Here is a 27,723-nt window from a genome sequence, read left to right on the forward strand (position 1 = left end):
ATCTTTAACAATGTATTGTATTTTAAAAGCTTGTTATATTATCCATTGTGTCAAATCTTCATCTGAAAAGTAACTAAAGCTGTCAGATAAATGTAGTGGAGCAGAGAGTACAATATTTCCCTCTGAAATGTAGTGGAGTGGAAATATAAAGTAGCATCACATGGAAATACTCAAGTAAAGTACAAGTACCTCAAAACTGTATTTACGTACAGTACTTGAGTAAATGTACTTTACTATGTAACTTTCCATTACTGTTTATATGGTTTCTGTTTATATTGCATTTTATCATGCAGGTGAGAAAGGTGAACTGTAAATACTCCTTATACTTTTCTAAGTAAATCTGCTGCAGGATGCACGAAATAATTTATATCCATATCTGCAGAAGTGTTGTAACATCTGCAGTCTGGCATTTTAAAGCACTCATCTCAGACGCTCTCAAGAAGTGAAATAAGCAGCACAATTTCACAGACTGGAAAGCTTTTATTTCAGAGAATCGCAGTATGGGTAGAATACAAATGTGAGGTATTTCAGGATTTAAACACATAACTGTACATTGAACAGTTAATGGAAAAAAGGTAGGTAATCAGGCAGTATAAAATGCAGTAGATATATTTAAATTCCTGCTCTTAACAAAAAATGAAAAGAATAACCTTTTAAAAACACATAGCCAAGGAAAATGTTCAAAGAAAAATTTAAGTCAGTTATACCACAGTAACGATTTCTGTAGTCATTAGGCAGATCTGCCCATTCAATGTAAACAGCAACTGATGAGTCCCATTTCAGATGATAATTATAAATATATTCACTGGTGACTGTGCAGTTTCAAAATCATTTGTATGCATGTACAAAAATGCAACATTGGCAAAAACATATATACAGTACATTTGTGTATCTGTCATTTTTAGCCAGTGGCTTTACAACTGACACATCTTCCCAATGAAGAGAGAGAGAGAAAAAAGAGTAAATACATTCATATACAAAAGTTTTAAAATCAAGCAGCATGAATACCAAACAGTTTTATATATATATATATATATATATATATATATATATATATATATACTGTATATCATATAAATGTAAATTGTAACTTTAGAAAAAAATCTAAATGATCACCTTAAAGAAGGATATTGGCATGTAAACCAGCTTGACATGCCACAAAATGCCACCACAGAGCAAAGCTGGGTGGTGTTTCAGCCGTTTGATAAATATTAAATAATTCCTCAAACATTCCACTAAGAGTAGCATCCCCGGTTTAGGAGAGTAGAAGAGGCATGTGCTAAATTAGACAGAAGATGCATTGTCCTCCGACTGGCTCAGCCGAGGATTTAGTAACCCTGATTAATAGTTGAAATAACCACCCCGACGCTCCCAGTTGCATTCAGGAGTGCCACTCCAAACAGCCCAGCAACAATTGTGTTGGTGGGCAAACTGTAACCCTTCCCACACCGGCCTCAGAAACCAAAGTTATTTTCTTAAGTTTCCCCTTAGCCTTTGGTGTGAACAGGTTACTATATGGGCCTAATCCCTTTTTTTAAGGAGTAGATGACAAGTTGTGTTTGGTAGATACTCAAAGTGAGGAGAGAAAATCTTTCAAACCCCCCTTCTTGCTGCTCTTGTTGTCTTCTCGCATGAGTATCTTGCTGAGACGCTGGACAACCCAATTTTTTGCTTTAGATGGAGGTTTGGAGGAAGACGAGCCTGACCCAGGAGTGTTAGAGGAGGTGGAGGACCTGGAGGGAGAGAGAGAAAAGGAGAGTTGGGGATAGAGAAAAAAGAAGAAGAGGGAGGGGGGGGGTTAAGATACAGTAACTTGAGATTTTGTTGGTTGGTAGGAAATGTTAAAGTTTGCTGTCAGCAAGTATATGATCTGACAAGCATGGATACCAACACGTACGACCCTTCCAGCTAACTGCAGATCTGTTAATGCTGAATAAATAGAAACTTAATCATTCAAACGCTAACATGCCAGACACATCATCCTCTCGGATATCTATGACACCTACCAAGTTTAGTAGAGGAAGGTTATATCTTGCATAAAAATGTATCTGAGGAGATATTAATACCAGCAAGCTTACATAACTTACCTAGGTGTATGAACAGGTGTCTTGTCTTTGCCAGGGGTCTTGGGGGTAGTCGTGCCGGGTCTGGTGGTTGACTGTGGGGTCTTGTGTTTGCCAGCATTCCCTGGTGTGCTGTGGGTCTTACCGAAGGTAGCTATGAAGTCCCGATTCACTCCTTTGTGTCTGGAAGTCTTATTGCAAGTGTGGCAGGTGGCCATCTGGAATAAGGAGAGGAAAAGTAACATATTCATTAATATTGCATTGTCTGCATCTATATTTCTCTCATACATAATGAGATTTTGAGGTGAAGGCATACAAGGTATACCCATAGGGATACAAAAAATTCCTGCAGGTTTCCTAAAAGGCCCTTGAAACTACTCTTGTAAAATACAAGATATAGTATAATCTGTCTACCAACTCATGTAAATCAAAGAAGGGAGGCTGAAGTTTTTATCATTCCAGTTATTATTTTTCATCAAACCCAGCTGTAAGTCTTTCTCTGGGACATACAAGAGTTTGCTGTGACCCAGTCTGGACATCGATTGCAGTGACAGAATGACTCCGGGGACACAGGGAGCAGGACTAGCCACAGTTGTGGCAGGCAAGGGGGTTGTAATGAGAAATGCTCATAAGCACAGGGTGACGCAGGCCAGCCCACAGCCTCACAGATGTCAGGCACAACTATTGCTATCTCACAGCTGAGGAATATTTCACAATGGGGTCCAGGAAACAAAATTTATGACGGGAGATGATTCATTTAACAGCTGAGACTTTTGTCATCGACCCTGCCAAACATCCCCTAGATTATCTTACCTTTGAATGTTTGTACAGATATGAAAATAACTGGGTTAGTTAAAACCGGATGGGAAACATTGACTTTAGCCTATGAGAGGGTAGGGTGGGGCTGTTGCTGTGCAGTTTCACCTATTCAGGGTATGGATGCTATAAGAGACATCTGCCAACTTTTTCAGTCGGTGAACCTTTTTCAGCTACAACGAATTTGGCGTTTCAGTTGAGTTTACTCTTTATTGTGTCTCTCGTGACAAATTTAAAACAATTTCCTGGCACAGATTACACATCGCATGCAAACAAAAACTTATGAGTCCTTATATAAGGCAAAGCATGTGGGCAGTTGTAAGAGTTACGAGGTGCAACTGTCGGCTCACGAGATTCTCATGACTCAAGACAACAATTGGCATCCCAAACTCCTGCCAGACGCTTTCATGTGTCCCCATAAAAAGGAAAAACTGCATGGAAATAGACTATAATCAGGATAGTACATGTCTGTCACAGATCTCATGTAGGCTGTTATGAAACCATTGGTAGACAATGAATAAGAGCTCAACAGAGCACAAATCCACTGCTCAACTAAAGAGACACATTAAAAGACGATTAAACAACAACTAACTGCTATGGTAACTGCCACAGTTGCTCATTTACAGCTTTTGGCAGATGCTCTTATTTACCAGTAATTGCTGCCCAGTATTCACACCAAGGACACCACCATCAAGTGAAGATAACAATTTGGAGACAATCACATCAGCCCAGTAATGAGCTGACCCAAAGTACGAGATAAGCTACAAGGAACAAACAGGCTGAACAAACAACCGACTCAAGTACAGAATTTAACTCTTAAACAGATGAGACAGTTACACTTTCCTCCCTGAAGACTACTTTCCTCACTGTAGAAAACGCATCAGGGAATCTTCGACATTCCTTCGGCAACCTTCAGTAACTTAAATCCCATCATTGACACAAGCCATCCGGAGTTGCACCAGGGTAAAAATGGTCAGAATAGACCACCGCTGCAGAGGTCAGCAAGTATGAGCCGAGCTGTTGACAGTCCTGAATGCTGATGAGATGGAAAACTCACCGACACGAAGGTAGCCATTTCAGATTCTGACAGGTGTCGGTTGGAGAGTTTAGGTTTTGATGCTGTAGGAGGACAGAGTTCCGCTCTCGTTCTACGTGACCGTGTGTCAAGTGTTTACTACATGAGCCTGCATGTCCAGCTTTAAACAGACCAAGCCCAGCAACTGACCCAGCCCATCTTTGCATAGGGGTGTGGCTCAGTGGGGGGCTGACCAATACACTGTCAAAAGGGTTGATTCATCTGTGGGATCGCTAGCACTCTGTTGCTGCTTTGGTTGTGATGACTTTAACACAAACTAGATTCATTAAGACACATCCTCGTTGGAACATCGTATAAACATATCCAAACACAGAAAGGTAAGGTTGAAATATATGACTGAAAACTAAAGATAAACATTTAAAACTTTTTCCTAGTAGAATATGTCATGATAAAGTCCACATGTGCAAAATCACACGATAAATGATTCCTACTTTAAGGACTGTATTGCTAATAAAAAAGCAGTTTTTGATTTGTCATTTCCCATTTAAGACAACACCACAGTCTAAAAATCAAATCATCAATGGGTGTTTTTAGCATGTGTGAGTTATTGTGATCATACAAATGCAATAAAATCAGTAATTTCTAACTCCTATAAAGGCAAGCTGCTATTACCAAAGCGGATGAAGCCTCGCATTGAAAGAGAACACTGAACAGTAACAGCCTCATTATCTCTCCTGAACTTGAAAAAAACTTGCACACTTCTAAATGTAGCAAAGCTCTGACCTATTATGATTACAATCGCTATATAAAAAGAAGTCGTAACAACTCAAAGCAGCAATGCTGATGACGCAGATACGGCTGGAACAAAGTGCTTTTAATACACTAAGGAGGCTATTCAAACTTATCATCCAGGAACACTCTGCCTGCAGGCTTTTCTTTGCATATTCAGCCAAAAAAAAAAAAAAAAGTATGAATATTACAAAGATGTGGCACAGGATGTTACACTGGCAATACTTTCTGGTTATACAGAGGTGCTTCAAAGGGAAACAGACAGAGAGGGGTGCTATAGTGGTACTTCACAGGAGGATCTGGGTTCAGGTATGTCCATTCTGCTGTAATGTCCTTGAGCACAACAATGAATTGCCAATTGTTCCGGAGCATTCCAGCACTTTCCTTACAAGATTAGTGAAGCCTTACCACTACTTTTCTTGGGTTTCACAAACAACTGGGGAAAAGTAAATATGGTGATTTCTTGCATTTAGGAAATTTCTGTTTGGTAACTGACTGAAATCTCAAATAGTCCCTGCATGCATAAACAATAAGTATTTTCAAAAAACCTGCAACTGCATCATCACATCACAGGAACATACCTGTCACAAAAGCTGACATAATATTAATCAGGATGGATTACCCGTCTCAATCAACTGTCATCATTTTTGCATGATTTTCACTCTTTATGATAAAATGGAAACCAGTGACTCCATCAGAAAGACATAAAAATAATAAGGTATCCTTTGAGAAATGTTTGGCACTGATGTAAATATATACAGCGTAATTTGTTGGTAAAAGGCTAAAATGTAAAACTACTAGTCCTTTAATTTGGACAGTTTGGAGTTTTTCTTTTAGTGAAACTGGCAAGTTTCAGTGACATTGGGATACGGAACCATGATATGCCAAGTTACATGCAAATAATTTTATACAGTTTCATAGAAAAAAATACAGATACCGATAACACATGCTTGTTAAAGTTGTTAACACATCTGTAGCATATTTTATCTGTCTTGTTTCCTGTGTACCTGACAAAATAAACAGACCAGTGATGCATATGCATTATTCAAATTTTTACATGATTTTTGTTTACATCTATTCATCTGTCTGAACATATTGTTGTGACGAGCGGTCTAATATTTCACACGCTGTATTTGCTTTCCTTCACTATATGCTGTTATTTCCTGCTGAAATTACACAATGTCCTCCTGCAGATCATTAAAGTTTCATCTAATCAAATCTAAACGGGAAGTCAGAGCCAAACTCAAACAAAAACTATTTGTTGTCCAGTTATAAATGGTGCTACATCCGCAACTGTAACACATACTGTAAGTGATTAGGGCTGTGGACATTTAGGTTGTAGCCTAGATTTTACTGATTTGAACTCAACTTTGTCTATCAAATGGAAAAAAAAAACCTTAGAACAAGAATGTGTGACTCATAGTGGAGTGGATCACAGACAGACAGCTGGCTGCAGATGGATGTTTACAGCTCGAATGACCTCATGCTGTTTATCCTCTTGTCCTCTAGTTACCATTAGTGGCCCAACTATCATCAGCTGGCCTGCACTGAGGCACTGATATGACAGGCTCTAAGAAAAGAAACCTTTACCCACTGATGATAAAGGTGTGTGTGTGTATGTGTCTGTCTATGTACACAACAGTGGAAAGCGGAAAGACGGTTATCAGACTGACTTCAACAACATGAACGCGTCAACAAACTCTCACTTCCCACTCCAATAGTAGTACGGTGGCCGCATATTGATGAAAAATCTTGACAACCTGAAATGAAATCCCACCCATCACGTGTACTCGTTTAATTTACGCTAATCCCTTGACATGTCTGAGCAGACACACGTGAGCCTGTGGCACCGAGAGATTTGATTTCCTCATCTTGGGCTGTTGATTCTGGCAGCAGACAGACCTACACGTTGGCCAATCAAGCATATGGCAAAGGCAACATATTGGAGCTGCAGGGTAGTAAGAGGATAAACAACCACCTATACACAGCTGGGGGAATATTAAGGATGGTTGTTTTTTGCAGATGAGGTATTTAAAGTTGAATTTCTGCTCTCAGGAAAATCAAGGTTCCCCATACGGTCAGGGGAAGAATTACCATATTAAATTGAATTACACAAAGCAAGAAACAAAGTCAATAGCAATCTAGTATTGCCCCTAACCTGTGTATGGTATATACTCACCCAGGGTCAGGCTTGACCTTTCATCTTACCCTCATCTATGCAATAAGTGGAGCCTTCTGTTTCTTACAACACACGCAAGATCGTGTTTTTATTAAAACATGAAAGGTGAACCTACACAGATGGCCACAGTCACAGATAGCTACATTGATCCCATACACATATATCATGTCTGTTTAACTCTAGCAATCTTGCACAGTGCATGGAATGTCAGCACCTGCTGTTCATGCTCTAAATTATTAAATAGACAACATGCAATCATGTATACCTTACCAACAGCAGCTACTACAATCTCATTTATGCAATTAAAGAAGACAGAATAAACTAGTCTGTTAATTCTCACAGTTTAATGCCGTTAAGGGTTGATTTAGGAAACTATCTCAGTTTACATAAACACATCAGTCAGTGAGATTGTGCAGTTTCATGTTGTGTGGCGTAAGCTGTGCCCAGTGTAACTCAGTATTGTGGGAAATGAGATGGGGGAGTCTTGAGTTTAACACTTCTGAGGTTCTCTTATACAAGAACCTAATCAACACAGAAATATTTGCCTCTGATGACTGAGAGCTGCCAGCTCTTCTTGTCACACCTTCACATTTACATTTTTATTTTCAGAAACATACACTTCTGCTACCTTGTGACACGCATGCCTGTAGCCAGAAATGACTCATACATAACAGTGATATTGGTTCTGAGAATCAAAGAGAAATTGCGTGTGAAACAGTGAAATGACACACAAACACACGCAGATCCACATAAATCAATTCTGCAGATGGGCCTTTCCCTCTATTAATAGCCCCCGCTCCATAAATACCTCCCTTCCTGTCTTTCTCTCTCTGCTGCCAGAGGTCAGCTTGGGTTGATCTGTCTGACCTTGGGAGTACGATACCACCCAAGAGAGGAGAAGATGAGTCGAGCAACATAGTGAAAGACGGAGTTAAGTGCCTGTAAGAGTCTTTCTTTATAAGTGTTAAATGTTGATTGTGTGACAGAGTTTTCAAACATCTGTGTGTGTGTGTGCGAGTATTCAAAAGCATGAATATCTGTGCGCAGTGTGTGAAAGTCATTTGAGCACACATCAATACAGCACAATAAAGCCAAAAGCAGAAGAGCAGTTGGGGGATCAATACGAGGCAAGCAGTGTAAACTTTCCTCTAAGCATGGCCTTGCACTGTGATGGTGCAGTCAGCCACTTAGTCACACTGTCTGGAGGCAAGCAGGCAGGCTGCCAGGTAAATACACAGTGACACTCGATCTGAATGCAGAGCTAAAACACACCGTCTCTGTTGGTGGTGATAAATGTCACATTTTATCCTGCGTCACACAAGCAGGTTTGCCTCAAACCCAACTAGAGCAAAAGCTGGAGGAAAGGGAAGGAAAGCTGATGATTTACCTGTACTTCTCAGATTAGATAAAAAGCATCATATGGTATTCACAATGCTTTGGGTAATTTGTAATTTGGGTACTACATTTGATATGGATTAAAGTCAACATCTGGAACCAAAATCTGTGATGTCTCACTATCACTGACGCGTCATCATAAACCTCTTGATGCAGTCTGAAGAGCATCAAGCTTGAAAAACGTTTCTATCCAGAGGAGCTGCTGATCCAAGCCTTTTCTGTGTTCCTCATGACATTTAGTGCCTGTATTCATGCACATATTGAGCATTATAAATTCTCTCACTTTTTTGTATTTGACAGCTCCCTTATAAAAAAATAAAAAAATAAATGCTCCTTGAAATTACCTAAGAATTATCGTGAAAGTTTTGGCAAATCAAACAGTAAAGATTTCTACAAAGCATGCCATCTTGGTTTGGTTAAAGTATAGAAACTTACCCCTATTTTGGCTTAGGATATTTTGCATATAAGATCCTTCAAAATATGAAATAATATATTTTCATCGACTAAAATTTAAAAAAACAAAACATCTGACATTGTTTACAAGGTAGATCATACAGACATGATTGTTTGATACAGGCTTCCATTTACAAAATGTTGACCTGAGGAGGCATGTAGACGGGCCAACCGTGCTTCAGAGTTTTGGGGTTTAGGAATAAACAAAATGGCTTAGAGACAGATCTGAATTTAGAGCTCTTTTATGACCATTATAAAAGGTATCTGAAGGCACACGTGTGGCTTTATAACAGAATGCCATTAATGTGCGCACGTGTTGACAGCATCAGTTACAGAAAAGATATACTTCAAAAGCTGGTGAGCGAGGATCCAAAAGTGGCAGATTCCAACGCTTGACACCCCGTGCCAACTTACAGTTTAACTTACAGTAGCGATTGCCAAGTTCCAGAGTAGACTTCTAATAGTGGCAAAGAAATGAAATGAAGTGAGGCACAGAAGCTAATGACTGCTGCTCCTACTGTACATGTGAATATTCAAATGCTGAAAATACTTCGGTGCACACTTTGCTAAATCCCTACACATGTGAGGGATGAGTGAGTGTTTCCACTTCTCCCTAAGTCTCCTTTGTTTGTTTCTAAAGAACTCAAGGCCATCCCCACTGTTGCTGTTCCACATTCCCTCCTGGCCTTTCTCTTCCCCAACACATCCCCCTCTTGTCATCCTGTCACTCGCTGCGCACCCTTGAGTTGTCAAAACCCTCTGTGGAGTGTTTCCTGTTCCCTGAGAGCGAACAGGCAAAGTACCAGCCAGACATCTCTGTCTCCTGTTTCCTGTCATCTCCTCAAGAGGCACATTCTCCAGCGACATTACTCCAGTAAAGATAAATACAACAGAGGGATGTGGTGAAGACATGGCCAAGAATAGAAGGAGAAGGGGAGGCAGATGAGGATGAAGCAAAGGTTGCAGGGGGTTGCCAGGTAGATGAGTTGAGGTAAAATGCAACAAAGGAAAGAGGGGATTGAAGAATGCAAGGAGAAAAAAAGAACGAGAGATTAAAAGATGAGAGGTGGTCAGTGAGGTCAAGAAGAAGTGGTGACATAAATTACAAAGAGAGGCTTGACTCACGTCAGAGCAAAATGGCTCTTCTGGGAAAAAGGAAAGATCTTTCAACCACTTATGTTTTATCACTTGGCTCATCGTTTTTTTGAAAACAAGTGTTGTTCTCAGAGAATGGCAACATCACTGCATATTCAGTAAACATGCCCATCCACCTGTCTTTGCAAAAAGTCATTCTTTTCGTGAGCTACCAGGTAGAATCACTATTTCCCAATAAGTAACTGTTACATTTAAACACCGGGCATAAATTCAACTCCCACAAACCTACATGTATCCAGCCAGGAAAAAGCCTGAACAGTATGCTTTATTGTAGCAAACAACTCTGCTGGGAAGTATAAATCGCGGCTACAAGAGAGGAGAACAGAAGAATGGAGGAGGAGGAGGAGGAGGAGAATGCGCTATCGTTCGCTCCATTTAGGGTCTCTGCCTCTCTTGTGGGGCTACAATTCAACTTATTTCCATACCCATTGCTACATAACCTTTCCAGCATGCATAAACATGCCTGATTTATAATGTAATACCTCTAAGACACAACTTCACAGAGCTGCAGAGCGTATATCATGCACTGACATCCACACCGATGGCAGCACACATATACCGCCTAAGGGGAGAGCAATATAGTGTGTAATGAGGGGGATTTACACTCTGGAGTCTAAATACTGTACACCACCCATGTGCATGAGTGGAACTGTGTATCTACTGGTCACATGTTGTATGTCTGATGTTTTTATATTTGTATTTTAGTAAACAAGTTTTCCTAAGGACATATTTCCTAATGTTCAACACATAAATTAATTGCAGATATGTTATAAATGACTGATAGGACATGTATTGCCATATGTCTGCAGTATGAATATCGGGTGGGAAACAAAAGCTGTAAAGACTTTATGAGCATGATTATATTAAAAAAAACTAGTGGTTCCTTTAAGTGTCCCACAACACCTCTCATCCATAGCGAGATCCAACACTTGTTTAAACACATGCAAGAACATAGAGAACACCAGCACACATGGATATGAAAATACGCACCCCTTGTCTCAGCCCATACACAAAAAAAACCCTTTACTGTGATCATAAATTTATAAGACAACATGTTTTGATTATTCCTTTGATAAAACCTCTACCTCTTCCTGCGGATGACATGTGACTGACAGTAAGCAGAGCCGAATATTGTGTACACAGCCATAACACTCAACTCTGGCACACTGAAATAAAGCCATAAAATAAGGAAACACAAACTAATAAAAGCAAATTAAGGCTTCACGGTCACTGTGACAAGTAATCTCGCTCAGGCGGTTTTCAAATCTGTGGACACTGTTTTTCATCTTTGTCAAATATCTGCTGAAAATGACAACAAACTTATGAAAATGACACATTACATGAGCTTCTCCTGTTATCCTGACTATGTGCCAAAGCTTCTATCTTTAAAAAGGTGGTTTAGAAGAGTGGATGCTAATCTCTTGATTCAGGCTATCGTGCTGAGCCCCCCTCCCGCCTGTGTTGTTGTGCTCTGGTCATCAGTATGGAACCAGGGAGGCAAAGAAAGGAAAGCAGTCTGCATTCCTCCTCTTATCTCACCACTCCACCACTTGCATTTTAAGGGTATCGCCTCACTATCACCCTTCTGCCGAGCACAGGTGTATGCTGTCGCCCATATGGGGCTTGACTTGTTGCCCCTTAGTTCTCCAGTATATGACAGACGAGTGACCGTGAAAACAGAGGGTAAAAATACCTTGGAGTAGATGCTTGGGGGTGTATTGGTTTACTAGGAAGTCATGTGATGAACAAGCATCAACATTCCTGATCGTGACCAAAACACTGTTGACAAACTAGTGTGAAGAGAGATGCACAGTCATGGCTTTAAGAGAGGCCCTCTCTGTGTACAACACACAACATAGTTAATGTTTGACTAAGAGTGATGAGTTACACAAGGGAGTCATAAACAGCTTTAAGTTTATGGATTTGATGTCTGGTGAAATATAAAGGTTCAAAAAACCCAACAAGTTGGATGATGGTGACAGAGGTCTTACTGAAGTGTGAACTTTGAAATTATAATTATTAATTGGATGCTTTTGAGTTATTATACTTCTAAAAGTGTCACGGAGGGTAACATGTTGTTAGCAGATTTATTCATCAAGAGTAGCTGATTTATTTCAGATGTTGATAGCTTTGTTTTCAAAATGCTTTAATGCTGTAAAAATCTGACAGTTTGGGAAAACATTTTTAAGGCTTTGAGGCCTGGAAATGCAATTATCAGTCTCTAAGCCGCACTGCGTATTATTTTTCAGTATACGATGATGTTAAAAAACCCATATGATAGACTTCTCTGATTTCATGATGCCTCCAGCATGTAGATTCAAATCACTTTCTCCAGATGATTTCCCTATCAGACCCTGGAACTGACCTTCATCAAAGTCCACAGGAGGAGGACAGGGCGAAACCACTGCTGCATATGAAATTATGACTCAAGATGAAAACTTTTTCTCTTCTGTATTCCATCATCTTACTTCCTCTGTTCACCCTTCTTATCTATCCGCCTTCTGCTCTCCTCTTTCTTTTCACCTTTTCTGTTTCAACCTCTTGAGTTATGTTCCTCCTTTTCTTTCACTACTCTCTTTATGTCTGCTCCTTCTCTCAACTTCTGCCTTTCTCTTTGCCCTCAGAGTCAACAAATATATAGTAGAGTGTGGGTTCAGAGTGGCTGGTGCAGTGAATACCTGCATACTAATTGAACCCAACCTGATTTTAATGAGGCAGCAGCATTTTCACAAGAGCTGCTCTTCATTAGGCTGATGTCAGAGCACCAAAGGGGCTCTTCAGTGGTTCTTTCCTATCGCTGCTCTGATGCAGGGGGAAAATGACCCTATTGCCACGTCCTCCACCACTAGTTTCCACATCTAAATGGGCTTATCAGTGGAGTGGGTGGGCGCTGGCCAAAATAAGCTTTCCATTTTGTCCCTGTCCATTGCTATCCATTAAGAGGACAGACAAAAGAGCCACTGTAACAATACAGGGGGGTGTGGGAGGGAACGGGGTGAGTGTTGACAAAGCACTGTCTGGCAACATTAGTTCTCTTACAGTTTAGCTTAATGGGACCACTGTTCAGGCTGTAATGATAAGTGGAGCACCATAATGAAACCAGGCACTTTCTGTGGAAAGAATACAAATGACCTTGTCAATCTAATAGCAACAGAGACTAAAAACAATACATTAAGAGAGAATGTAAGACTTGTTAAGTTATAATAAATAACAATGTGATACATGTTTGATCTTCATTGGGAAATGCTCTTGTCTCTTGCCTCCTTCATAGGTCAGTTTACACAAGTGGCCTAAAGTCTTACCACTAAATCAGAGGAGTAATAAAATCAGCCAGTGTTGGTTTATCACAGAAATACATTATCATGTAAAAAACAATAGTCTTTTCTCAAAGCATGCATTCATGCAAGCTGCATTCCATGTAGACAGAACCATCGTTAACAGTATTAGTCCCACCTGTGCTTTTCTTTCTATGACAAGTCAAAATGTCTACTGTGGAAAAGGTCTATTAGAGGACATTATGCACAAAAAAGTGCTTGAGGTAATTTAGGAACAGGGTAATTATATAGTTTTCCAGCAGATAATTGTATTATTATCAAATAATGATATAAATGCTTGACCCAAAAATCCAATACAACTAGGCCATTGCTGTCAATACAGTTCTTCCGCTCACTACAATAGCACAACAGCTGGGGACACTGATCCGGGCGTATACTCTTGGTGACAATGTGCTACAGTGTAGTACAATACATAATCAGGTCTGTGGGGTTGTAGTGTTTTGCCTGTCTCACCAGTACTGAGGAGGACATTTGGAATCGGTGCAGCAGATTTTTCTGCACCAGGCTGAGTCGTTTGCCCCTGGCCTTCCTGCGCAGGACGCTCTGCACCCGCGCTGATGGACGCTGCTTGGGCTGTAGCCGCATCCGGTGATTGTCAGGTTTCAGCCACTGATAGCAGTGCGGGCACACCACAGTGCTGTGCAACAGACTGGAAGATTTCTGCTTCTTTGTTGCTGAGAGGAAGAAAGAGACAGATTATCTCAAACAAAATCAGAAAATATTACGGTGCACACAGGCACGCATATATCACATACATAATAATACCCCGGTAACCAAATAAGTGAAGGTGGATGTGATAGTGAGAATGAAAAATTTGTTGATGATTTTCTTCTCCTTTACACCAGCATATTATGCAAAGAGGCAAATAAATGTCTTTCTAAGATTGGTAGTTAAAAGAACTATGTAAAGAATATCATTTTAACAGTTGCATACTGATTCTCTGCTGACTGTACCATTATAACATCCAATCTTCCAGTATTCAGAGGAAAAACAAGCTTTTATTATGTGTCATAGCAAAACAACAGCTATGTCAAATTATCAGTTCTGGGGACAAGTAATAAACACCATGCTATGCTCTTAGGGACAAGTTCTGGTATTATTTGGAAGAGAAAAGCCTGAACAGCCTCACTAAATGGCACCACTGCCTATTGATGTGGTTTTGGCTGGCATGGGTCTGTGCCTGTGTGTTTGATCCCGCCAGGCAGTCTGCTGAAGACAGCTGGCTGACTCAGTGTGTTTGGCTGAGGGTTTAGTGAGGTTTATCAACCTTGAGATGGCCGTGACAAGGTCCTGCTTACTACTGCATTCAACTCTTTGTGGTTATAACACTCGAGGGCATCACTGATTAAAACATACAATAACGAAAATATGACAAAAACTGTAAATGAAACAAAAGAATCCTCACTTACCTTTAGCATTCAAAGGCAGCTGACTGAGAAGAAAGAGAGAGACTAGATCAGGCATTTTGGAATATAACCAAACAATAATAAAAGAAAAAACAGTAACTGGGTTTAACATTAAGAACTTTTAGTACGATATGAATATGAAGTAAAACTTAAAAAATAATTACAGCTAAAATACTGGAGAAAGGCACAAATTCAGCATGCATATTCATGTATTTAAAAATGCTCCTCTCAATTTGCATTAGAACATCTCCTTCACACTGGAACAATGTAATAAACAAGGGAGTAAGACTAGTTTTGTATAACATGGTTTTCAATATAAATCATTTAGAAAAAGAAACTGGCAGCTACCAATTTTGTTAAAATACATTTATGTAAATAAACAATTAACAGAATGGAACACACATTTTGGAAAAAAAATAAGTTTGCCACAGACAGAAAGCTCTTCCCATTATGTGATGTGGAAAACATGCAACCAGAAAAGTAAATTGGTCTCTCCCAAACAATATAAGGCAACTCTCCAAACCATTTCAATAGCCTCACCCCCCCCACACACACACAGCACTGCCTCGGTGTCTGCTGGGCTGCCTCCACTTTTGGAACACAAGCAATAAGATATTTGAGCAAACATTTTAACTAAGCCACTGCTAAGTCCCGCTAAAATTAGCCCCGGGCTTAAATCAATGAAGTCCTGCAGCACGTGTTGAAGGGAGAGACCGGAATGGGGTTGGCTGTTTATGCAGAGGAGGAGGGGGCGCGGGGTTGACTTTAATCTGGAGTTGACCTGCTGGCTGCTGTGGTGTCTGGCAGCAGCAGCGGTTTGTTGACACTCTCCGCTTTCATTCTCAACCATCCCATATGCGAGATGGAGCATTATATTGCTGGATGACATTGGATGCGGCTGGATGCATGGCGGGGCAGAGAATCATTTGCAACATATCTCCCAACACTCATCCCACTCAGTCAGAGTCACCCTCCTTTGATCCCAAGAAAAGTAGTTCTGGAAATGACAAGTAGCTGCACGTCACCGGCATGATGGACTGTGACTCTGCAGATATGATAATGACTCATAGACCTTGAACTATTCCCAAAACACTTCTGTTGGTTATTAAGAATGCCTTTTTCATTTTTCTCAGCTCATTCTTATGAAAGTCCACCTTAGAAAGTTAGTTGGTTTGAATACATTCACTAAGGCGGTTGCTTCTGTATTGATAATCAATGATCATTAGGCACACTTGACACCACTAACAAATTCTGAATACAAAAAGACATTTTATTTATTTGCAGTACTAAAAAGCAAATCCTCTGACAAGAATCCATAAAAAAAAACAAACAACCTATGAGCAGACCACTGAATTCTTGAGGAATTTTGTTTTCCCACATTCTCTCTTCTTGCTGTTCCCCTGATGAGCCAGCCCTCAGAAACCGTAAACCGCACAGACCTCTTCCACTGCACTAATCTTATTAACATACTTGTCATGCATCTCCTTTTAAGTGCATACTTAGTTGTGGTGATGAACACTGAAGATATGGGCTCTACACATGGACTGCTGACAACTGGGAGATGCAAAAGGGTGGAAAAGGGTGCGTTGAGGGGGGTGGTGGACATTATGTGTTGGCTGCAATGAAATAATGTAATTAGAGACAGAGGTGCTGGCTGAGGCAAAGTGAACAAAATGAAAGGCATTAAGAACAATTAATTCCTGCCATCAAGTAATACAGCACGACTACTGGTATACCCTGTTTACTACTGAAAAACCTTTACTGATATTGGCCTGGCTCAAGTAGTGGTTTCGTCAGTGTTAGTCAGTGCACCCTCTAAATACTCTATCTCACTATGACACAGATTGGCAGAGGACCCATCCATCAGCTGGACATGACAGAGAGAGAGGCCAGCAGGTGCCTCCCAGTCTGGGGCTCAGTCGTACGAGTGGAGACTTTGGCTGGCTCCTGCTGAGAGAGGCCAGTTAAGTGAGAGATACGTTTCGAGGGGAGATGAGGGTGGGTGTTGGATAAGAGGAGGAAGAGGTCTCGAAAAGGCAGTGGGAAGGGAAAAATTTAGTAACTGATTTTGACAGAAATTAAAGGGAATTACTTTAAAGCTGAAATGATTAGTTGATTAGTCAACTGATTTACAGTTTCAGTCAGTTTTCAAGCAAAAACACCAAACTCTATTATTACGACCTCTCAAATGCAGGGATTTGATGCTGTTTCATTGTAATCTGAATATCTTTGTGTTGTAAACTTTTGTTCAAATAAAACAAATGATTTGAAAACACATCTTGGACTAATAGGCTTCTTGCACCATTTTCTACAGTTAATCAAGGAAACGAACGGCTGCAGGTTAACCGTTAACGAAAGTAATCTGTGTAAAACAATCTTTCCTTAAAGACTTCCACTGATAAATCAGACTTCAAATATTACTTGCTGATCATCACTGATATGTTGGTATGAACTAAACAATATGATGCCCTCTATGAAGAAAAATCTTTTACATAATACACTTGAGGCTATTTAAAAATAGAGTTATTATGACATTGTTTGTCAGGCAGACATCCTGCATATTTTGGTTATCAGAACACTCGATCAAGCCCTGGTTACAAGACACACAAAACTGATTATCAACTTACTGGAAAACAGCTTCACCAGCGTGGCAACGTGAGCCACTATAAAGTGACGTCAGTTACACATTCAGGGACAAAACATACACATGGCACAGGTCGTCACGTTCACTACATTCACTCCTTGACACACAAGCACAGAAACAAAATATACAAGCATGAAATGTGCTTAAAGGCCTTTACCGAAAATCAATATTGATACATTTTTAGTGAAACCAAGAATGACAACAACGATAAGAAATATAATAACAGCAACCGTAACTCTGATACAAACATACACACTAACACACTCAGTCATCATCAGCCTAACAGGAGCTGAAGACTGTGGCAGAAGGCAGTAACACGATCTCCAACAAATATTTGGAGTAGTGTGTATGAGTAATGACTCACACCCACGAAACAAACATTCTTGTGACGCATGGTCAAAACCGTAACTGCAGAAAGCTCAGACACTGGAAATCCCACAGGAACACAGAGACACTTGTGGTTCATTAGGACTAAGGACGTCGTCAACACACACTGACCACGTATGCCAGCTACTTGAGTGGATGCTGACAAAAAAGATTTCCCCTCGGTTAACTGATCAGCTGTGTGTCCAAGACCTCTGTTTGAAACATTAATTCGTAACAGTAATTTCTTTCCAAGTAGGCCTCACATATTGTCACTCTGGCTAAAAATCAAAGTCAGTAGTCAATTAGCTCATCACGCTCAGTGTACTTTTTGGCTGTGTTTAATAATTGTATTCTCACTGCCAGGCACTTTGGCATGATATCAGCCAGGTCTTGCAGCAAGCAGTCCAAACATTCAGATTTGTGTCTTGCCTGTTGGACAGCTTGTCATAGTTAAATGTGGTCAAAAAATGTTCGCTAGAACCCCGGCTCATCATAGCCAGGGAATCTGGGGAACAGATCAATGTATGAAAGTAGCAGTGGGCTCAAACATATCCGTAAAATGACCCTGACTGGGGTTTTACTATTAAAACCGCTGTTTTTGTTTCCATTCATGGTTCTCTCCACAAATTTCCTGGCTCAGGTGAAAGTGAAAACAAGCCTGTAGGATACAGGCACATGGCTGGAACCCAATTCAAACACAAGAGTCTGCACACTAGATGAATTAATATCCACACAAACCATATTTAAGAAAATCTAAGCACACAGATAGTACACCTGTAAGAGTGCAAGGCCTACATGCACATACACACACACGCCGTCTCTTTCTGTTTCTTTCACACACACACACACACACACACTCACCAAGGCTTAAGAGGATTTCTCCTGAAATTGCTTTCAGCTTTCACTTTCCACACAACAACACAATCAGTGCTGTGTGGGATATTTCATCAATAGAAAATGGAATAAACTCTTATTTTGGCACAAGCTGCAAAACCAAAGCACTGAACTGTAAATAATGAAGGAAATTATAAATTGCCATTAATTACTATTGTGTTTTATTCTGATAGGAATAGGGAAGACTTGACTACAGGAGGCTAATTAGATGAAGACAGTTGGTACCTTGGGAAAGACTTGGTACACTATATGGGTCTTTTGAACAGCCATAAGGGATACAAACAGAGAAGAGGAGGCTTACAGACTGTCTGGTCTCCAAACTGATGATTAGAGGGATTGTCTTTGCTTGCATTCTCATGTTTTCCCCGTGTGCCTCTCATTTTTTATGCTTGTTGGGAAGGTGCTGCAATGTCATCAATACAATCTGCGACTGCATAAAACTGAATGACAATAAAATTTAACTAAGCAACAGCCAAATCTTGCTCATAGATGCAGTTGTATGAACACCGTGATAAACCAAGCTGTCACTGTGACCATCTGTCAGCACCTAAGGCAGCTGTAACACTGACTCTCAAGGACAAATTCACAAAAGGAGTGAAAATATTAGAGTGAAACATAATCAATTCAGATTGAAAATGTACAGATATGTAGCAAAATTAGCAACACTACAAATGATGGCAGCCAATTGATCTGTATGGTTGAATATAATCTAGTCCTGTATCTACTGGTTAGGAGGCCCACCACCAAAATCTCCTGCTATCACTCTAAGATTGATTGACAAGTCTTTTATTACACAGCCTAATACAATAATTACATGTTATTCATAATTTCTGATGCTGTTAAAAGCTTGTTTACATCACTAATATTTGTTAACCGTACTTTAAAACAAGCCTATATTTCACACAAAATGCTAATTTTTCATCTAGAAGTACAAATCATCTATTTTATATGAATATATCTGTATATATTAAGGTTAAAAATTACGACTTGTGGTTTTGCAGCAGTCCCAGTTCGTGCTTCTCATGTATTATACTAATCAATTGACAATACATGAGAGGCATAAACTGAGGGTATTTTTTCTGAATGTCTTTCCTGTGTCTATATGCAGGGGTAACAGAAGGCAGAAACAGGAAGCTGAAGTTAAACCTTCAACCAAAGCATTCATTGTTTTCCACTGTCTCATTGTGTAATATCTGCAGAATGAATTAATAGCATTCTTAAATAATATCTCCACTCCAGGGAAAATAAATCTTTCAGCATAATGTTGCCACTTTAACCTCTTAACACATTAAAAAGTTAAATTTCCCAGTGAATTAACATTATATTGGCGGTGACTCAACCGTGAACACTGGTCGAGCTCTTCCACCTAGCGTCTACCTGCCGCCATTACAACAATAGAGGCCAAACAGCAAAGACTCGGCTGTCAAAGTGAAAATTATGTAACTGTTGTGTGTTTTAAATAGTTTCTTACAGAAAGAACCGTGACAGCTCCGGACAGCTTTCTTTGTACAGCAGAGACGCGTCTAGCAGAAAGTTGCTTGATATTACTTCAGGAGGAATCTTCATTTTTCAAACAAGAGTGCGACTCGTGAAAAACTGGAAGTCTACGATTCCGTTTTAAGACGTTAAAACGTTTAAGGGGCCAATAAGGTCGAAATTGAGGTTAACGGAGGGTTCACACACACTCTGCTGGAGTTACAACGGCCGAGAAGTGTGAAAAAGATATCAAATTTGCTAGAAAAAGCTAGCCCCAGTTGCTACACGACAGAAACCCACGTTGGGTCGCGCGCTGTTGACGTTATTTGCAGTGCATTGTGGGAGATTGAGTCAATCAGTCGCACACTGCGGAGCCGCTGTGCGTTTCGGTATGGTTGTTAAATCAAATCTCTCTTGGCTACTTTGTAGTTAGTCCTAAAAATGTAATAATAATAACAACAACAACAACAACAACAACAACAACAACAACAACAATAATAATAATAATAATAATAATAATAATTATTATTATTATTATTATTATTATTATTATTATTATTATTATTATTATTATAAACCGTTGAGAAATTGGAATAATAAATAAATGCGTCTTAATATTTCAGGAATTGGTATCCCACTAATAGCCCCAGTCTGAAGTCATTGCGTTTGATCATTTGTTACCTATGTCATGTTACCTATGCAAAAGTAACAGACGACTCACATGATAGAACTCATAACTTCCTTTCTGAGATATCAAAAAATAACGAAACTTATTAATTTAGCGCGAGTACAGTCAATCCAGCCCCACTAAAGAGATATCCTTTGATGTAATCATTCCTTATATCTTATTGTTAGACGACAGTGGTATATATTGACATCATTACTGATGTATCCTGCGTATATATCAGCTGCACTACAAACCAGGTTTCTTGGGCCCAAAAACACATAGGCCTACATGGCATCCGACAAGGATTTGAGGTATCGCCCTGGTCCATTAAACTCCTGGCGGATCCAATTAAATTAACAGGGAATTCTGCTGGGAGACGAAGAGCTACAATGTGAAATTGGATATTTGAAGCAGCAGCAAAAGCAGCAGCAGCAGCAGCAGCAGGGAAGAAAAGCCTACTGAGTGCGCACCGTTGGGCACCCTCTGGGGTGCGGATATCAATAGAAGCAACCCGGTCAGACACACGCCCGGTGGAACAGAGACGTGAGATGACAAGCCATAACTTACAAAGAGGTTTTGTTCGACACAAGAGGGGTTTCATTCAGCACCAGTGAGAATACAGCCCCTGCCCTGCTCATCTCAGAGTGTCCAAGGACTGATTGTCAGACTGGTGCGTTTTACGCGCATCTTTTCCCGGAATATCTACAGTCTAACGGTAGGTTGGTCGCCTTCATTCATGACAAATGTTGCGATTTTAGCCACAGACAGACACTTTAACGATATCATATTGGAGCTTATCACGGTACCACGTGCAAACAGTCTAATTGTGTTTACTCTTGGTTATAAACAGGCATCACCTCTGACGCAAACTGATAACTTGAAAAGCTAATCCCAGTTTATCATTTTAATATATAGTAGTCCGATTGAGACTTTGGCATATTAATATAGAATATTGGGTATATAGGGCATTAGAGTTACACAATGAACATAATACACTATAACCTCTTGATATTGAGTTCATAATTTTATGCTCATTTATGCAATTAATACCCAGTATTCTTTCATTACAATGACTATTTTTATATTATCTATATATTTTCCTTCTGTAATATTTGAAGTCCTCAGAAATGTTGTTCTTTCTGGTACAGGTTATAGCCTACTTGTTTCTTTGCAGTGTGCGTGCGTGCGTGTGCGTGCATGTGTGTGTCAGTTTTTACCCTAGAGAGAGAGAGAGAGAGAGAGAGAGAGAGAGGGAGGGAGGGAGGGGGAGAGGGGGTGTAGGACACTGGAGAGATATTAAATCACCGGGCCAGTATAGACCGTACAGAAACTGATGGGGTAAGCTAAAGTGTGAGGGATTGCTCTTCACTTTGTCCGCGAGTAAATCTTCACTTTATCAGGCGCTGTCAGGCGGGCGCTTCCACACAAGATTGAAATAGCCAAGCGGTGCAGCTCCGCGTAAGTGTAGTCCGCGGATAAACGGATTTTCCTCCACTACCGGGACTAAATTGACTTGCGATTCCGACCGGGGGCGAGTCATACAGGGAGACAGACAGGCAGGCAGGCAGAGAAAGGTTGATATGGTGCTCAAAGTGCGATCACATCCTCATCCCGTCTTTACTGCCGTGCTGCTGAAATGAAAAAGGGACTGCGATGGAAAGGTAAGCACCACGCTTTCCTCTTCACTGATTCTGAGATCTCGCAGTAAATTGGTACAAATGAGTGTTGTTACTGTGATGAGTCAAAATTGCAGCCTGAATGATAAAAGACTTGTAGAATACTTTCCCACTGATCCGCACACTGTTATAAATGAACCTAATTTTCCTACAGGGCACAGAAAACCTTAAGTCCATGGAGAGCCATCACGTAACTACCAGGCAATATTGTAGTCTTTGAAGGCTGCCTGGAAATTTGAGGAAATGTGTTTCAACAAACATTAGAAAGTCCACAGTTGTGCACATTTTTAGAATCTGTTTCACCAGTGGGGATTTAAACCCCCGATTGTCTGATTAGTGTTGTGCTCTATACTGACTCACTCAGAGGATGAAACCTGCCGCCCTGACAGTATTAATGCACAACCTGGGTCACCACACCTGTCTGCATTGTGCTGTGGAAAAAACAGGTCGGGTGCCAGCAGGACTCTCCTTTCACCTATGGAGGACCTCACAGGGGAGCAGAGACATCCCAAAGTGTCCTGTCAGCATCTGCAGGGAACAGCCAATCCTAGCAGCAGCCATCGAGCCAGCTTCTGAAACGCAACACCAACTCCAATAGTGCTGAGAAAGCTCAGGAGAAAAGGCACAATGTGCTGCACTGCTGTGTGTGTGTTTGTGTGTGTGTGTGTGTGTGTGTGTGCTTAAGTGTATGCACATGTGTGATTACAGTCAGTTGCGGCATGTTGTACATCTTTGTGATGACTTCTTGCAGTTCATGCAGCAATATCAACTCAAGGGTCCACTTCAATCAGCTTTCTCCTGCATACTGATGTGAATCGCAGACATGCATTTGTCTGCAGCTGTTATCCGGGGTCATTCTCCTGCAGCACTTCACACATCTCTCGCTGGAACATCGCTGAGTTTAACAGTCTGTATTCTGTAATGAGTGTAATTAACCATTTGAATTAATATTGATAAGGTCACTCAATTTGTCAGTTTTAATGCTGTATCCTGATAACTGACTGCATCTGTTTTATTCCTTTGCCTGTAAACATCTTGTTAATGCAGCCTTGCCAGAGTGTTGCTTGTGTATTGCGCTTTAGCATCTAGTGATTCAATCTTTATGTTGGTTTCTCAATGCAAACATGCATGTTTGTGCGTGTGTGTGCGTGTGTGGACATGTACTGTAGTTGTATGGCTAAATTTTCAAAACCTTTGCACCTTATTATAGCTATTAAGCATTTATCCTTTTATGCATCATTTAGAGAGTAAGCACTCTTCAAGCACCCCCAGAGCTTGTGATGCATTCAGTCATTCTTTGAATCACAATGTGGATGAATAGTCTGATGCAACACAGCGTAAGGGAAGACCAAGGTCACAGCATCATTTGCTCACAATAATTTTTTCTGTGCGCAGGTTGGAAGTTGTCTTTACATTAGCTTCTCACACACACATTATTTCAAGGACAACAGCTCTCAAGTTCTAATACATTCACAATCAGCAGTCTGATGCTTTTGAAATGCTGTTTCACAAAGCTACTCTGTGAGATAAATGTAATTTTATATTCAACATTTGTGATTTGAAGTGTTTACTCCTTCCACGGAGATTATTTGTGAAGAGGGCTGAGTCACTCAACTCTTACTGGAAGCTGCACATGTACAAGCCAAGAGACTTCATTTTTCTATTTTCAACAAAAACTTCCCGGACCTACTTCTTGATGGAGGAATATGTGAAATCTCAAAAGGAGGTGATCTGGTTATTCGACCTTGTTTCTTATTCTTCTTTTAACACTTTTTTAACCAATGCCTTGGAGCAAAATTCTTTAAAAATCTCAGTGTTAAAATCCAATTTTAGGCAATGAGAGCAGTGGACACATGTACTGAATGGGAGAGTGATCTCAGATTTTTGGACCCCACTGTATGTGCTCTGGTTGGTGTGTGTGCTTGGGAAGCAGAGCTGCTGGTACAGGCTACTTTGCTACACCATGCATAATCAGGTTGAGGAGAACAAAGATGTTAGTTCTACAAACAGTGTTTGTTTGGATCAGGATGATCCCGGCATCCAGAACCCAAGAGAACAGTGGCTCATTCACAAGACACCAAGGACAGGGAGCAGCAAAGGTCTCTAAAATGTTGTGTATCCCTGGAGAATGACAAAGAGAGGAATAGTACAGCCTTCTCCCATTATATGCCTTTCATAATAATTTCATTTTGAAAGATATGCCCTGGAAAGCACTGAAAGGCTTACATAACTTTCACGGTAAAGTGACTATTGGTAAGCCTCTTTGCACATTAGCTTTGAATCGACATAATGGGAATGTTCCACTGCTGTGTTTGACAGATTACTTTAATGTGTGATCGATGATCTGATGAATCCGAGATCAAGTTGTCTTGCGATGTCAGGCTTTATAGTGAAGAGTTCAATCTTGTTGCAGTGATTCTGGTGCCTGCTTGTTAGCTCACTGCTGCCTTGCTTAGTAAAATGAATGGACTCAAAGCTTCACACCCAAAGGGGCTGCCAGACAGGACTTTTCTTTTCCCTCTTAAGTCAAAGCCCAGACAGCTAACTGATTGAAGCAGAGCCAATCTGCAGGCTCAAGGACCTCAAGCATACAGGCATATTTGATGTACACATATAACACATGCAAATTAATGCATACATGAGAACATGAAGTTTTATTTTTACTGTCATTGCTGTGACATTATGGATGGAACCAGTGATGTGTTTTGCCTAATGTGATATAATGAACCGCCTGAGTAATTGCCATGAGTAATTTGACATCTGTATTTTTTTCCACAAGCCCTCATATCTGTCTCATCATGAACAAGTTCATACAAGAGTGATATTAATGAACATAAACTACAGATGGAGCTGGGGCAAGATAGGGGCTCTGGAATTATGTAAATGTGCGGATCTGGAATGCTGATTATCGTTTGTTTCCTCAAACTATTTCCTTTTGAATTCAGGAATAACATTACGTGCAGTTCTGTCATCATGGTCTAATTCCCTGTGATCTGCCAGCAACCTATAATTCTACCACCATATCACGTACTGATCAGAGGAGCCACACCATTGTCACGGCTGGCACAATGCACCATTGTTGAGTCATCTATTGTGTAGATCTTTGAATAGGGGAGGATCCTTTCAAATGATAAGGTTTTGGTAAAGGGATGCTGGGCACGTATCCATTACACTCTGTGTGATCATTGTCCTGATTATGGAGAATAAGTGGGACATAGTACTTTATTACTCAACATCAATACTTCAATTATAAGTCCCATTAATTGCACACTGAGTCTGCGGCATTTTGTCTGGCAAAGTAATTTCAGCTCTGTCAAAACCCATTGTTGTAGCGGTAATGAAAGGCAATTCACGTAAACGATTAAATGTAGAATCTGGGTGGCCTCTTTCTCGCTACAGCCAAGTTGCCTTGAGCAGTTTCCTGCAGTATGCCATCCATTATTAGTCTCTGATTTTGTCACATGTCCTGTATGAAAGTAGGGATGCAGTGTGACAAAAGGTGCCAATGCCTGGTTATGCCTCATGTAGTTGATGTAGGAGATCATCTATTCCTGACAGCATATCTCAAAGGATCAGTGTTTGGAAGCCTTTTCTCTCTCCCATTGCAATTCTAGCTGACATTGATACCTTTCAAGCTTCCAAAGACTTCATTCTGACCCAAAACCTATTCAAAATCCCAACTGCATTCATATGTGTTCTCTTTTACAACCGTCTTATTCAAAAAACAGGAGAAAAAAAGGGGTTAAATGACTTGAATTTTGCCCTCGGCTCCCCTATGCTTTCTTTTTTTGCTTGCTTCGTCCTTCAGCTCCTTTCATCTGTCCTCTGAGTTCATATCCCTGTAGTCTCAAATCTAGGTTGGACCCATTTTCATACAAGGAACTAGGCGAGAAAAAGATACTCATGTAATTGTCTAACCGTACTGCATCACAAAAGCAAAAGTCTGGTTGAACCAGTGAGGCTGATGTAAGCATCTTTGAAAGGACTGGGAGATTGGAGAACAAACCTGACAGGAATACCGTATATCACAAATCTGGGGTAAATGTCACAGGAAAAACTATTTTTGCTGTTTTGCCTGTTGATATTCCTTTATGCAGATACAAGGACATGTCTGCAAAGCCATGACATTTTCAGACCTTTGTTTGTGATACATGCAGCTTAGAGTTCACTCAGCTATGACCTTTTAATGCCTGTTACTTTGCAGACTCCCCAAGAAAGATGAGAAGAAAATGAGGGAGAATAACAGGCTTGGCAGTAGTTTGGGAATTGATTGTGTGCCTTCTACCTCTTTAATGACAAACTGTTTCCCTGTGAGACCAATGGACAGCATAAACAACAGTTTGCCAGCACACATCTCAAATTTTTACCCCCAAATCACCCCAATAAATCTTCTTTCTTCTCAGTGTGCAATGCACCACTATAATAATAATTACATTTATTTCCAATGACAAGCTTCAACTTCGCCACAGAGCTTCCATATAAGGACATTGCAGACAGATCTTTTTCTGTGGACCCCTGGCACTAGTAGTCATTAACCTTCTAGTCAGGCAATTTGGGCCAGAGGAGCGTTTTTCTCTGGGTGTCAGGCGGTGTGGATATGAGATAGCTGGGAAGGCCAACCCCCCTCTTCACAAGGTGAAAAAGGCTATTTTCATTGGCCAGGTGATGAATGTGGTGTCTGTGTAGGTGCATCGCCCTTTTGGCGCTCCCTTTCTCGCTCTCATTCGCTCTCCATTAGTATTTTCCGTCATTCTATTACCCGTACTCGTTCATTTTCCTCCCCCATCCCCCGTCTCTAGTCCCACCACTCTGTCACTCTCCTCTCATTTTCTCCCATCTGCACCCTCTCTTTCACACACACAGAATCTATTGTAATTGACTGTATCTCTCTTTCTCCCCCTCCCATCCTCCCTCATTTCCTTCCTCTGTGTCTCCCTCTCTTCCTTTTCACAGTGGATCAGCTGTTGCCGGCCTGAGCTGAAGGTGACCTGTTGGCTGGGCCAGGGGCTGCAACACAGGACATGGGTCCTGCCTCTCCTCCCCGCTCGTGTCTTGTGTTGCAGCCAGTGGTGCAGCCTGTCTGCCTCTCTGTCTGCCCACCGCAGCTCCCAGAACAGATGGATCCCACCAGCTGCGTACCTGCCGACCCTGCTCTTCACTTTACAGCTAGCTTGTGCCTTAACAATGTCATTCACTGTACTTTTCCAAATCAGTATATTGTTCTATCTCATATATAAAAAATAATAAAGTAATTTATTAAAATATATTGTCAGTTCTGTTGTGTGTGTAATGATAACAGGGTCAAGGATGATTTGTTTTGGACTTTAATGCAATGTGCTCAGTGTTCTCAGTTTAGATTTAAAACTTGTTTCA

The 27,723-nt window shown here is 40.6% G+C and overlaps 1 protein-coding gene across 1 annotated transcript; it reads right to left on the reverse strand.

Annotated features, from left to right (window-relative positions):
- Positions 1–460: 460 nt before the first annotated feature.
- Positions 461–20,330, reverse strand: c15h18orf21 (chromosome 15 C18orf21 homolog). The gene is made up of 5 exons (XM_067613223.1): positions 20,003–20,330; positions 14,631–14,653; positions 13,675–13,895; positions 2,088–2,281; positions 461–1,733 (listed from the first exon to the last, which is right to left on the reverse strand). The coding sequence occupies exons 1-5, from the start codon at positions 20,095–20,097 to the stop codon at positions 1,571–1,573; spliced, it is 696 nt and encodes a 231-aa protein (XP_067469324.1). The 5' UTR covers positions 20,098–20,330; the 3' UTR covers positions 461–1,570.
- Between the last annotated feature and the right edge of the window lie 7,393 nt (positions 20,331–27,723).

Source organism: Thunnus thynnus, chromosome 15 (genome assembly GCF_963924715.1).
Source record: "Thunnus thynnus chromosome 15, fThuThy2.1, whole genome shotgun sequence".
Classification (NCBI taxonomy): domain Eukaryota; kingdom Metazoa; phylum Chordata; class Actinopteri; order Scombriformes; family Scombridae; genus Thunnus; species Thunnus thynnus.

What these genes read in the sequence shown, in the direction of transcription:
- c15h18orf21 (XM_067613223.1), bottom strand. Translation starts at nt 20,097, where the DNA reads ATGAAGATTCCTCCTGAAGTAATATCAAGCAACTTTCTGCTAGACGCG. An exon ending in GCTGCCTTTGAATGCTAAAG is followed by an intron (nt 13,896 to 14,630) that starts GTAAGTGAGGAT and finishes TCTTCCTCTCAG; the next exon opens with CAACAAAGAAGCAGAAATCT. An exon ending in AAATGTCCTCCTCAGTACTG is followed by an intron (nt 2,282 to 13,674) that starts GTGAGACAGGCA and finishes TCCTTATTCCAG; the next exon opens with ATGGCCACCTGCCACACTTG.